The 11,931-nt window shown below is 47.0% G+C and overlaps 1 protein-coding gene across 1 annotated transcript; it reads left to right on the top strand.

Moving 5' to 3' along the window:
- Positions 1 to 2,778: 2,778 nt before the first annotated feature.
- EIF4EBP1 (eukaryotic translation initiation factor 4E binding protein 1) lies at positions 2,779 to 11,931 on the top strand. The gene is made up of 3 exons (XM_067550762.1): positions 2,779 to 3,011; positions 8,922 to 9,092; positions 10,755 to 11,931. Exons 1-3 carry the CDS (start codon positions 2,870 to 2,872, stop codon positions 10,784 to 10,786), a joined length of 345 nt encoding a protein of 114 aa, XP_067406863.1. The 5' UTR covers positions 2,779 to 2,869; the 3' UTR covers positions 10,787 to 11,931.

Raw genomic sequence — 11,931 nt, 5'->3', positions numbered from 1 at the left:
TAGGCAAGAATGAGTCTCGGGCCCTGATTTAAAATCAGACCCCTAACTCTGTTCCCTTTTAGACCTGAGCTACACTTGAAAGTTCCACTGATACAATTATGTCCATTAGGGAGTGCTTTTAACCAAATCAGTTATACCACAGAAAGCCCCAAGTGATACAGATACAAAGGTGGCTTATACTGGTATAATTATTCCCCTTCCTGTGTACAGAATTACCTATGCAAGTAAAAAACACCTTTATACCAACACAACTCTGTGTACAGGAGGGGCTTGTATCGCTTTAACTCTACTGCTCTAAATAAAGCTGCACAACTTTGTAGGGTAGACAAAGCCAAAGAAAGAAAGAACTTTCATTCGTTTCTTTCCAGATTTCTTCTGTAGTTCAGTTTGCCTATTATTATTATTATTTTATTTTATTTTTGGCAAATGCATTTTATAGCTTTTGGATGGCTCTACTGCTATTTCTGTCCATTCCTTTCAAACAATCTCAGTCAGGCCATAAATGCAAAGCCATTTCCAATGGTGACAGACAGTAGCTGACATCGCGCCCCTGTCATAGGTCAGCCCATCATTTTGGGCATCTTCATCTCCATATTTCTTAATGGCATTTGTACCCCTACAGCTGTCTTCCACAAAGCCAGCAGGAAGAGTCATAATGGGGTGCCAGGCCAGCTGTGTCTCATAGATTTAACAAATTACCTCATTTGCATGAATGCAAACATGTGGCCAACCTTTAATCAGCCTGCTAACGTGCCAGCAGCCCAGCAGGGGCATGCAGATGGTGACACTGCTTGGTGAGAATGGACTGCACTGGAATTGAAGAGACAGGGTGGTCTTGCAGACTGCGTGTTGCCAAATAACTTGCCACAACGATGGGTGACTTTGCTCCAAAGGACAAACGCTGCTCATCTTAGTCACAGGGGTGGCTCCAAGAAAGCTTTAAGCCACAGTCAGCATTTATTTTAAAACAAGCAACCATCAGATCAATAACAGGCCTGTCGGGCATCTAACTCGTGGGACGTAATGTGATTCTGATCCAGGTCCAATCTAAAGGGAATGTTCAGGAGTGTCTGGATCCCTGCTTTTGATTCCTGGATGCTAAGGCTAGAAGGGACCATCGTGATTGAGCTCCTGTATAGCACAGGCCCGAGATCCTCCCCAAATTAACTCCTAGAGCATGTCACTTAGAAAACCATCCAGTCTTGATTTAAATATTGTCAGTGATGAAGAATCCACCACAACCCTTGGCAGATTGTTCCAATGATTAATTACTCTCACTATTAAAAATGTATGCCTTATTTCCAGTCTGCATGTGTCTAGCTTCAACTTCCAGCCATTGGATCGTATTATATCTTCTCTGAAATCTTTGTTCCTCATGTAGGTACTTATAGACCATAGTAAAGTTATCCCTTAACCTTCTCTTTGTTAAAAGCAAATAGATGGAGCTCCTTGAGTCTGTAACTATAAGGCATGCTTTCTAATCCTTTAATCGTTCTCATGGCTATTCTCTGACCCCTCTTCAGTTTATCAACATCCTTGTTGAACTGGGGGTACCAGAACTAGACACAGTATTCCAGCAGCCATTGCACCCGTGCCAAATACAGAGGTAAAATAACCTCTCTGCTCTTACTCGATACAAGCCCATCTCTAGAATCAAAGATGTTTAGACTTGGAAGCTGAGCAGTCATACACCGAGGGGGTGAGTGCTGTGTAAAATGTCTAGGCAGACAGAGAGATTAGATCTCTTGTGTGCCACCCTGGGGCTGTCTTCTGTTTGTTGGGGCATTTGCTTGGCTCCATATGATCCTGATATTGAACCAGGGACTCCAGAAAGGGCCATTTGTGATGCTTTGTTTCAGCCTCTCTCTCCCCTGTCACCTCTACAGGTGAGCATTCAGCATGAAGGCTGGGTCGCTCGGTGGTGACCCTCATTACTAGCCAGGCGCCCGGAGGAAGAGCAGGCTGTGAAATGTGTCACTGCACAAGTTTCACAAGTGCCGCTGAAGACCACCCAGCAGGGCCACCCTGGCACTGGCTGCCTTCTCGGGTGCGGAGTAGGACCTGAAGAGTCTAGCTGCACAAAGAGGCTGGGAGAATCTGGGTAGCAAGAGGCTGAATACGGGGTGAGGGGCACAACTGCCTCCCTTTCCTTAGGGCTAGATGGGACGGTTGCCCCAAAACACATGTCCTTTGTTGCAGGAGAGCAGGATAGGGGACCGGAGGAGAACCCCGGCCCTTAGAAATACTTTATTAACCCCCCTGCCACCAAGCCAGCCACTGGCCATGGGAATGACTGAGCTGCTGTCAGTTGCTCTCCGAGGCTATTGTGTAAAGGTACTTCTTTCCTTCCCCCCGTGTGTCCGCTTTGTCCCGCGGGGTGAGGAGGCTCCTGGAGGCGGGGCCTGCGTGTGCACAGGGTGGGAAAGGGCTGCTGCGGTCCAGCCCTCTCGCACAGGGCCAGGGGTTGTGGGAGCAGTGGGGTGAGTGAAGGGGGAACTGGGTGCGGGGAGGGGGATGCTGGGTAAAGTGGGAGGGCCGGGGAGAGGTCAGGGCATGAGGAGGGGGCCAGTGCATGGGGAGGGGCCTGATGGAGAAGGGGGCGGGGCCTGATGGAGAAGGGGCGGGGTCAGTGAAGCGGGAGGGGCCTGATGGAGAAGGGGCGGGGGTCAGTGCAGTGGGAGGGGCCTGATGGAGGAGGGGCGGGGCAGTGGGCGGGGCCAGTGCATAGAGAGGGGCCTGGTGGAGCGAGCCCCCTTCCCGTCGTGCCGTGCGCGGGGCGGAAGGGGCGTGGTCCGCGGGCCGCTTGCTTCCGGCTGGGCGGGCGGACGGGCAGGCAGGCGCCAGGCCGAGGCCGCCCCAGTCGCTCGCCATGTCCGGCCGCTGCCGCCAGGGCCCCACGGCGAGCCGGGCCATCCCCGCCAAGCGGCTCAGCCTGCCCGACGGGGCGCCGCTGCCGCCCGGCGACTACAGCACCACGCCGGGGGGCACGGTGTTCGGCACCACGCCGGGCGGTGAGCGGCCGGCGCCCCGGGAGCGCTCCCTGGGGGGCGGGCGGTGGGTCGTGTCCGTGGGTCCGTGGGTGTGACAAGACGGGCCCTGCGAGCGGCGTGCGCTGCGGCCTGGCCCGCGGCTGTGTACAGCTGTCGTTCCCCCCCCCGTGCAGCTGTCGGGCTGCTCACGGCCCGGCCCTTTGCCGCCCAGTCCGGTGCAGGCAGGTCATGTCCACACACCGCTGACGTGGGTCTGGCGCCAGACCCTGTGTCTCGGGGGAGGCTGGCGCCGGAGTGTGGCTGCACCGCTGCCCGCGAGCGGCTTTGCCGTCCCTTTCCCGTGCTTTAAAACCGCTTCCCCCCGTCCCCGCTGCTGTAGGCGAGGAGCACACACGGGGGAGGTGACACTGGCGGTGTTCCCGGTGCGCTCACATGCACGGAGTAATACGCGGGTGGGTGGGAGGGAGGGAGTGTTTTTCCCCCCTCTTCTTACATCTCTAGAGGAGTTGCCGGTGACAGGAGTGGTTTAAAAACACGGAGACAAGTGTGAAGCTTAAACTGGTGTCTCTCAAAGGGAAAAAAAAAAAAAGGTCTGGGCTAGTCTGAGGCAGTGTGGACACAGAAACCGACGGCCTTGCTGTGGCTTGTCCAGGGTATCCGTTCTGTTCTCTGAAAGCGCAAGCAGTAGGGATTCTGAAACCGTAGGTGTCTGCTGCAACGACTGGGCATTAGGAGCAGCTAAGTGCTTCTCAGTATATGTTGGGATGAGGTAAAGGTGTCACCGTCACACAGGTTTCACTCCACTGATGGGGGATCATGAATGAGGCGTAAAGTGTGTAGTGGAGGCACGAAACATGGAATGAATTCTTAGATGAAACTACAGGTTTGACTAGAACGGGGGTTCTCAAACTGGGGGTCGTGAGGTTATTATGGGGGGGTTTGCAAGCTGTCCGCCCCTGTGTATGCTGATAAGGGTGGCATGGGGAGGGGGGAGTCATCACTTTGGGGGGGGGGGCTTGTCACAGCCTGAAATATTTCCAGAGGGGGTCCTGGCAAAACAAGTTTGAGAACCCCTGGACTAGAAGAAGAAGCTAAATACCCAGGAAAGACTGAAAGCTAATCAGTACAGAATTAATAGGGCATGCTTCCAACACAGCCAAGAAATGGGGAAGTTTTTTGAAACTTCTAGTCATTAGTGGTACCCTTTGTTTTCGAGAATTCTGTTTAATTTCTCAATGATTTGGATAATTCAGAGAATTCATATTTTAATGTGTGCCTCTCTTTTGGATTGAAAAATATAGGTTGAGTTAAAAAGCTCCATGTAATAATGCACTTTGGTTCTGCTTGTTATCTGCTAACTTGCATTTTATTGCTGCTGGTAGTTGCCATATGGTTATGTTCTCATGCCTGCTCCCCTGTAATCATTAACAATGGAGTTTTATCTCTCTTTTCCAAAACTACTGTCAACAGAGTCTACAATAAAATTCCTCCAAGCCTCACTTTAAATATACCAATCTGTAGACCATCTTGAATTAACAGAATATTAATAGTTTTTAGTAGAGAAGAGCCTCACTGATCTTAATGGGTGCTGATCTATAAATCCAATAATTATTAAGAAAAGACCATTTTACTTCACTGTTCAGTAAGCTTTCAGTAGCAGAGACAGTTCTCAAGTGCAGTCCAGTGTTACATAAACACCTGTTCCCTTGGAAGGTTCAGTTGAAAACCTTTAACAAAATGTTACAATCCATTTACAGGTGTACTGTGAAGTATTGCAAAAAATACATCAAGTTGCACTATTCAGAATAAAGGAGCAAACTAAGTTTGTCATTCAACACCCATGATTAATTTTACAAAGTGAAATGTTATGCCCATTGATCTCCCATTGGTTTCAATGGAATTGTGTGCCTAAGTGAAGCAAACAGGATTTTTTAGTGCCAAAATCAGAAATCCCTGGTAGTCCTCCTGGTCAGGGGTGAAAATTATTACAGTTCTGTTCTGTTTGTTGGTATGTTAGAGGCCCAGTCTACACCTAAAACTTAGGTTGCCCTAGCAGTGTCACTCAGATTGAGAGACATAGTTAAGCTGACCTAAGCACAGGTATAAGCACACTGCTAGGTTGAAGGAATGAGGGGGTGGATTTACTACAGAGACAAAAACCCCTTGCGTCTCTTTAGCAAGTGTCCACACTGGAGCGACATAGCTGCAACGCCACAGTTGTGCTATAGTGCTTGTAGGATAGACATACGCTTAACAGGAAGTTTGGAAGGGCATGTATGTTCCCTGTGACTTTTGTGGAGTATTACCCTGAGATTTAAAATTGGTTTGATTATTTATGGTCTCCATTTCTGATATTTTGTGTTCCTGAAATACCCCGTCACTTTAGTCTCATGTCAATACTATTACAGAATGAGTGAGCTTTTAGCTTTTGAATTATTTATTTAATGCCATTGGTTAGGAAACACTTCACAGCTACCAGCTTCTGCAGGCTCTGTGGCAATAGGCTAAATTTCATTCTGCAGCAAGAAAGAGGAATCATTTGCTGTTTCAGTCACTGGATGCTTGGGAGTTAGCTCATTTCTTACCTGAAGCCTAGTTCTAGCTATAGGATGTCTGCACTGCATGCAGAAAGATGACTAATTTATCCTGAGGTGACCTGGGAAAGCTGTAACCCTGAGATGCACCTCTGGTGTCCCTCCGTACATTGTTGGAGGTGGAGTTTCCTTTATCTAACTTGCTGTCCTGGATGGCATCAGGAACACACTCTCCCGACATCCAAAGGAGTTAGTGAGTCCCCCGAATGTACTTAGTGCAGGTAAGTGTTCCCTCTGGGAGAACATCTGATCACTTCTTTAGACCTCTGGAAAGCCTGGATCCTCCATTCGCAGGAGCATGTGGGCAGAGATGTTCACGTTGGGCTGGAGTAATTCCCAACTCAGCTGCTGAAGTAGATTTTAAAAACCCTGAATTGCGGTTCACTGTGGGTCCAGGCTCAGGCTTGGTGCCACCAAAAAGAGCTCTGGATTCAAATGCACCTTCTTGGAATTGTTACATGAGCCTCCTGTGATCCAAGAGCCCCAGCAGAAGGGTGTCACAGGGCAGGGAAAAGGACCCATTACCCTGTCGCAGCACAGGAGGTGAAAAGCTGTTTGCATTTGCAGCATTCAGGAGACTAAATAAATTAAAACACTGTGATTGCTGGCAGCAAGATATGCCAGTGAATGTTCCATTGCTTTATGGGGAGTGTGTAGTGCGCTGGGTTAGGAAGGCCTGTCTTTGCAGTGTATGCTTCCAACTCAATATGCCCACAGCACATATACAGTTTTTGTGGCTGGAGGGAAGCTGGTTACCTTGTCCATCTTGACCAGGAGGCAGTTGAGAGACTAAGCTTCTCACTGCATGCCAAAGCATACTTTAATGGCCCCTAAAACAAACCAAAGGCAGCAGCTGAAATCACGAATGGCTTTTTAATGAGTTCAACAGCTGGGTAGCCACAGCAGGTTATCACTATAAGGGCCTGAGCCTGCATTTCTTATTCACCCGCTGGAATCATTGGGAGCCTGAGCGCACACGGAATATGAGATTGGGCCCAGGGACCATACAGTTAGCAGGTTAGAAGAGCAATTAACATTTTGAAGACAATAATTGCTGAGCCAGAACCTTGTTACTAAATCCTAGAAAGTGCTAACTTGTGCATCGCTTCCAAGAATTATAAGTGTCCTTAAGAAGGAACCTAGCAAAAAAATGTCAGGATGCCAGATTGTGTTTGTTAGAAGTCTGAAGTGCATTAGTCTGTTTCTTAGGGTTTCTAGGAGGTTTCTTTGTTCCTCCTGTCACTTCGATCAAAGATCTTGGCTCACAACTATTACTGGTACACTTCATACTTCGAATTAACTTAGTTTTGATGGGAACATGAACAACAAGGGCCAGATGCCCCCCCTTTCCAATTACACAATGCATTGATGTGCTAGGATACTGCACTCTAGGATGCCAGTACCAGACCTTAATAGAGAGGAATGCCAACCAGAAGCTTAAAAAAGAGCAGCTTGTGCTATTCAGAACCCCAGTGCGTGGCTGGAGCTCTGTTGGAAATGAGGGGCAAAGCCACGAATCAGCTCTCCTGGAGCAGGGAGTAAAGCTTGCTCAGCAGAAGCTGATGCAGGTTGTTTTACCAAATAATTCTTACAATAGGGAGAATTGAAACTGATTGTTTTAAACAGATCAGCTTTACATGTTTCTCTTGGTGGAAGGGGCCCTATTTATGAACCTTGAACATCCATCCATCTTTTTGTGTTGACAACTGTTGTAACAAGTCAAAGCAGAGTATATAGGTTATTTAGTTTCATGAGCAATGCTCAGGGCATGTGACTGTGCACGAATGAATGTAAACCAGGAATGTGCAGTTCTTGCAAGCCTCTTAGAAATGTACTCCTAATACCTAGTATGCTAACAGAGTTCCTAGAACTGCAGTCCTTATTTTGTAAGTCTTCCAGCTATCAAAGGCTATAACTGCAGGCTAGGATTATTTCTTTACCCAAATCCTGATTAACTGCGCTTGTACTGGAGCATAGATCTGAACAGGAGACATTGATAGTGTAATTCTACTTCCTTGATTTGTAGAAACTAGTCACAATTATCTTCAATTTTGAAAAGGTTCCAGTGTCTTGGAAAACCATTAGCATAATTTCCTCAAAACTTAATATCTAGTTACATGACTGTACAGCCGTGCTATGGAATAAACAAGTGTGCCTAGCATTCCAGGAGAGAAGTTAACTCGGATTTCTTCCTTGTATGCATTCATACCACCAGCTGAGAACATGGGGGTTGAGGGGGTGGGCGGGAGTCCTTTATCCTATTTGGTTGGATGGGATAGTGTATTAAATGTCCAATCCTGAAATGAGATGTTGCAGCCCTCTTCTTGGAATGATGTTTTGGTTTTTCTATGTTATGTTATGTTATGAGTGTTGTATCTTTGGAGGGATCTTTTCACTATGATTTGATATTTTTCCAACATCGGATGCCTTTGTAGGGAATGGGCTGCTCAGCCTACACAATATTCCTTTTAAATCTCATAGGGAGCCGTACGTCTGCCGTCACCTCAAGGTTTGCTTGCTGCCCATTACTAAAGATGTACATTTATTCCGCTCTAACAAACTAGCAACAATAGGGTGGAGAACAATTCATCACTAAAATAGGCAGCAAATAAAATTGGAGTCAGCTGACTTTAATTGATTGTTATATAATCCTGACAAATGTAAACTCAGTTTTCTAAACTGGACAACCAGCCCAGGCCACACAAAGGCAGTATCTCTATGCAGAAAACTCTGCTCTAATAACATTCAAAATCTGACTTAAAAAGAGAGGCAATTTCCACTTCAAATTTCCTGACCCCTATCTGCTTAAACTTGTGGGGTTTCAGAATTGTTGGTAATCTCAGAAAAGCATGTGAAATGTATATGCTGCAGCCACAGGGGAGATGGGATGAAACTAACCGAAGCAGTTTAGATCCTAATTTGACTAATTTTTCTTGGTTTTTCTGGAGCTGGAATTATTTTCATGTAGATTTTTATAACTGTGTGTTCAGTGGGAAGCAGTGTGTTTCCCCCCCCCCCCCCCCCCCCCCCCCGGGTAGAGCACTAGACTGGGTCCTGCCGTCTGTTCCCAGCTCTGCCCCTGGCCTGCAGAGTAATCTTGGGCAAATGACCTCTCTGTGCCTCAGTTTTATGTAAATTAAGACCAATGATACTTGCTTTCCTTGTAAAGTACTTTGAGATGTCTGGATGAAAAATGCTATGCAAGACCTGCCAGTAATTTAAATTTCTGTAGCTACTATCATCAATACATACAATGCTAGATATACAGTGGACGTAAGCATCTTTCCACACATGGTAATTCTAAAAGCTGACAGTATTTCACTATTTTTTTCTCTAGGTACAAGAATTATTTATGACCGGAAGTTTTTGATGGAATGCCGCAATTCCCCCGTTGCCAAAACCTCACCTTGTGACCTTCCAGACATTCCAGGTGTTACCAGTCCAAATGTGGAGGAGCTGAAGATTGAAAACAATCATGTCCACAATTACGAGGAGAAGGTGGGCGTAGGTGAGTGGCACTTCCTGGCGAATCCTGAAAATAATTTACATGCTTCACTTTTTTTTTCCTTGGAAAATACACAAGAGCCAGAATATTGTTGTAACAGCGAGGGAGGAATTGATGCTGTGTGTGGATACTGGCTAAATCAAGATATCTCTGGGGTTAGATATTGTTCTTATACTGATCTCATCACCATAGTATGAGTACCTTCCAGTAATGTATTAAGTGATGTGATTAACATCTGTCATGTGTGGTTCATTCTTTCTCTCCCTCTGTCTCATTCATATTAATTTAGCACTAGTGAAACATGCTGCTGAATTAATGGCCCTGGAGACTGAATTCTTTGTCTATACAGCAGGGGCAGCCCAGCTCTGCATGTTACATCCTTTGCTAATGTTCTTCTTCCTTGCAGCAGAAGGATATAGGGGATGAAAGGAGAATTGAGTTTGTGTCCATACAGTCCTCTGCTGAGATGTCTAGTCTCAAGGGCCAATTACTGTAAATTGCACTGTCAGTATTGTGATGTGGGCATGTGTCCATTGAAAACTAGTTTGAGTTTCTCAACTTAGCTCATAGCAAACACTGAGCAACATTTGACTGGTAACTTTTGGTCATTCTCGCGCTCCATGGCTTCTCATATCAAAGTTGATCAGCCAGCACGTCAGAATGAGATGTGTTCCTCTTCTGGCTCCGTTCAGTACCTGGAAAATTCCTTCTGCATCACTGACTATAAGGAGTGTAACAGAGCTGACAAATATGCAGCTTGCGGTGGTGTTGTGGCGGTGTTGGTTCAAAGACGCTAGAGGGAGAGGGTGGGTGAGACCATATCTTTTATGGACCAACTTCTGTTGGTGAGAGAGACGGCTTTTGAGTTTACACTGAGCTCTTCTTCGGACCAAGGAAAAGATCTTTTCAGAAACAACCTTGCTTCATGTTTTTACTGCACGTTGATTGAACCTTGGGGTTAGGGCTTAACAGCTCACTTGATTCTCAGTGTGCCAGGCTGAAATGTGGATTGCATGGTGGCTACCAGCTGGGTTTTGACCCTTTTTTTTCTTTCTCGTTTTTTCCCAAAAAGAGCCCCTGACCTCATGGATAGGTCAGCTGAGTAATTGTCATTGCTTACAGTGGCTTCCTATCAATAGCAATCATATATGCAACAGTAATTGCATCACGCCATGCTGACTAAAAATTACATTTGCCTCTTGTTGCAAACAGAAATCCATATTTGTGGTCAAACGTGTCACAGAAAAAATGAAAAATATAAATACTGCTGTTTTTGTGGATTTTTTGAGTAGTATCAGATGAAGGGTGGAATTCTGTTGTCAGATCCCCGGGATGCATCACATCTCTGAGGTTCTGCACACTCTACGCTGGCAGAGTGCCTGTTGGCCGAGTAAACATTCTGTGTATTCAAGGAGAGAGGAACATCAGACCAACGAGGAATTGTTTTCCCCTAAGAACAGAGCAAGCCACCTTCTCAGACACGTGTTCTCCTTCAAGATTCAATCTCTGAACACAGCAGGCTGAGAATTTCCCCACTCTTCACTGTCACGTCCAAACGTCTGTGCTTGTGAGGCTGCCCATCTCCGTGTCGCATCCATGTAGTGTTTAATATTTGACATAGGACTTCAAGTACTCACCTACATTTTCGTCATTTCTTTTCAACAGGCGAGGAAGCTCAGTTTGACATGGACATCTAACGTACGTTTCCTGAGAGTGTTTGTCGGTGAAGACTGGGACCTCAGTATGAGGCCACCCACCAGCGAGGCTTTTAGAATAGCCATGATTTTCTGAGTGACTTGCTCTTTCTTATGAAGGGCAGTCCGTTCACTTTGACCGAGAACAGAACCATCCTGTTACATGAGGACTGAAAGTATCAACTGATTCAATTGATGTAAATCTATGAACATGGCCCCTGCTGGCAATGGGCAACAGAGTGAGAGAAAGAAAGCACTCAAAGATTTTTTGTTTTGTTTCAAGTTTCTATGCCTTTGTTAATTGGTGTATATCAGTACTGTAAAGGTGACAGACATGTAATATGAGGGGAGAAATAAAATCATTTGGGGTTTCCAGGTTTGGGGATTAATGCAATAATGTGGGTATTTGGTCTTTACTGATTATAACAAGCAAAGGGCCGCCTATTACTTTGCCAGAAAGATATACTGGGGCAGTGGTTTTCAAACTTACTTGATCGGGGGCCCCCCCCCCGCTCTCCCCCCCCCCCACACAGAGTGCAGTAGCAGCCCAGAAATAAGGGTGACTGTGAAAAGTCAATATCACTTTTCACAGCAGACTTAGTGCCCCATTGCTTCTGCGCTGCTGCTGCCACCTGAAGCCCTGCTGCCTCCAGGTGAGTGATGTGGGGAGAGGGGGAAGAGAGCCTGAGGCTGGGCTGCCTTTTAGGGTGGAAGTGGGGGGAGAGAGAAAGGAGAGATGGTGGTGGACTCTGTCTCTCCCCTTTATCCCCACCACCCAGATGTGCACAGCCCTTCTTCAGGAGCCCTATGCATGCAGGGCTGACAGCCAGAGCTCTTCAAAACACAACAAGAAAAGCACACAGCTCATGCCTCCCTGGGGAGGCCCACCCCCTAGTTTGAGAACTGCTGTACTAGGGCCATCCCACAAACTAGATTGAGACCAGAGTCTTCCATACAAAGGCCTGGGCGGAAGTGCTCCAAAAAGTCTCACAGGGCCGCACGCACTGATCTATCTTAATGTGGAGGTGGGGGAGTCCCCCTGGGGCATGCTAGAGGATGGTGGCTGGTGCCCTCAGAATCAGAGACCAGCTGGGCTATGATCAGAGGGGCTGGGTGGACTCTGCAGCACCTGGGCAGCGTATGGGGCT

Source organism: Emydura macquarii, unplaced genomic scaffold (assembly GCF_026122565.2).
Source record: "Emydura macquarii macquarii isolate MOO-44397 ecotype Brisbane River unplaced genomic scaffold, CSIRO-AGI_Emac_v2 contig_1313, whole genome shotgun sequence".
NCBI lineage: Eukaryota > Metazoa > Chordata > Testudines > Chelidae > Emydura > Emydura macquarii.
Note: the sequence above shows the minus strand (reverse complement) of the source record. Positions and strands in the feature narration are given on the sequence as shown.

Excerpts from the sequence above, each read along its gene's own strand:
- EIF4EBP1 (XM_067550762.1), top strand. The coding sequence starts at position 2,870 with ATGTCCGGCCGCTGCCGCCAGGGCCCCACGGCGAGCCGGGCCATCCCC. Across the intron at positions 3,012-8,921 it reads GTTCGGCACCACGCCGGGCG|GTACAAGAATTATTTATGAC; the intron begins GTGAGCGGCCGG and ends TTTTTTCTCTAG. Across the intron at positions 9,093-10,754 it reads CGAGGAGAAGGTGGGCGTAG|GCGAGGAAGCTCAGTTTGAC; the intron begins GTGAGTGGCACT and ends TCTTTTCAACAG.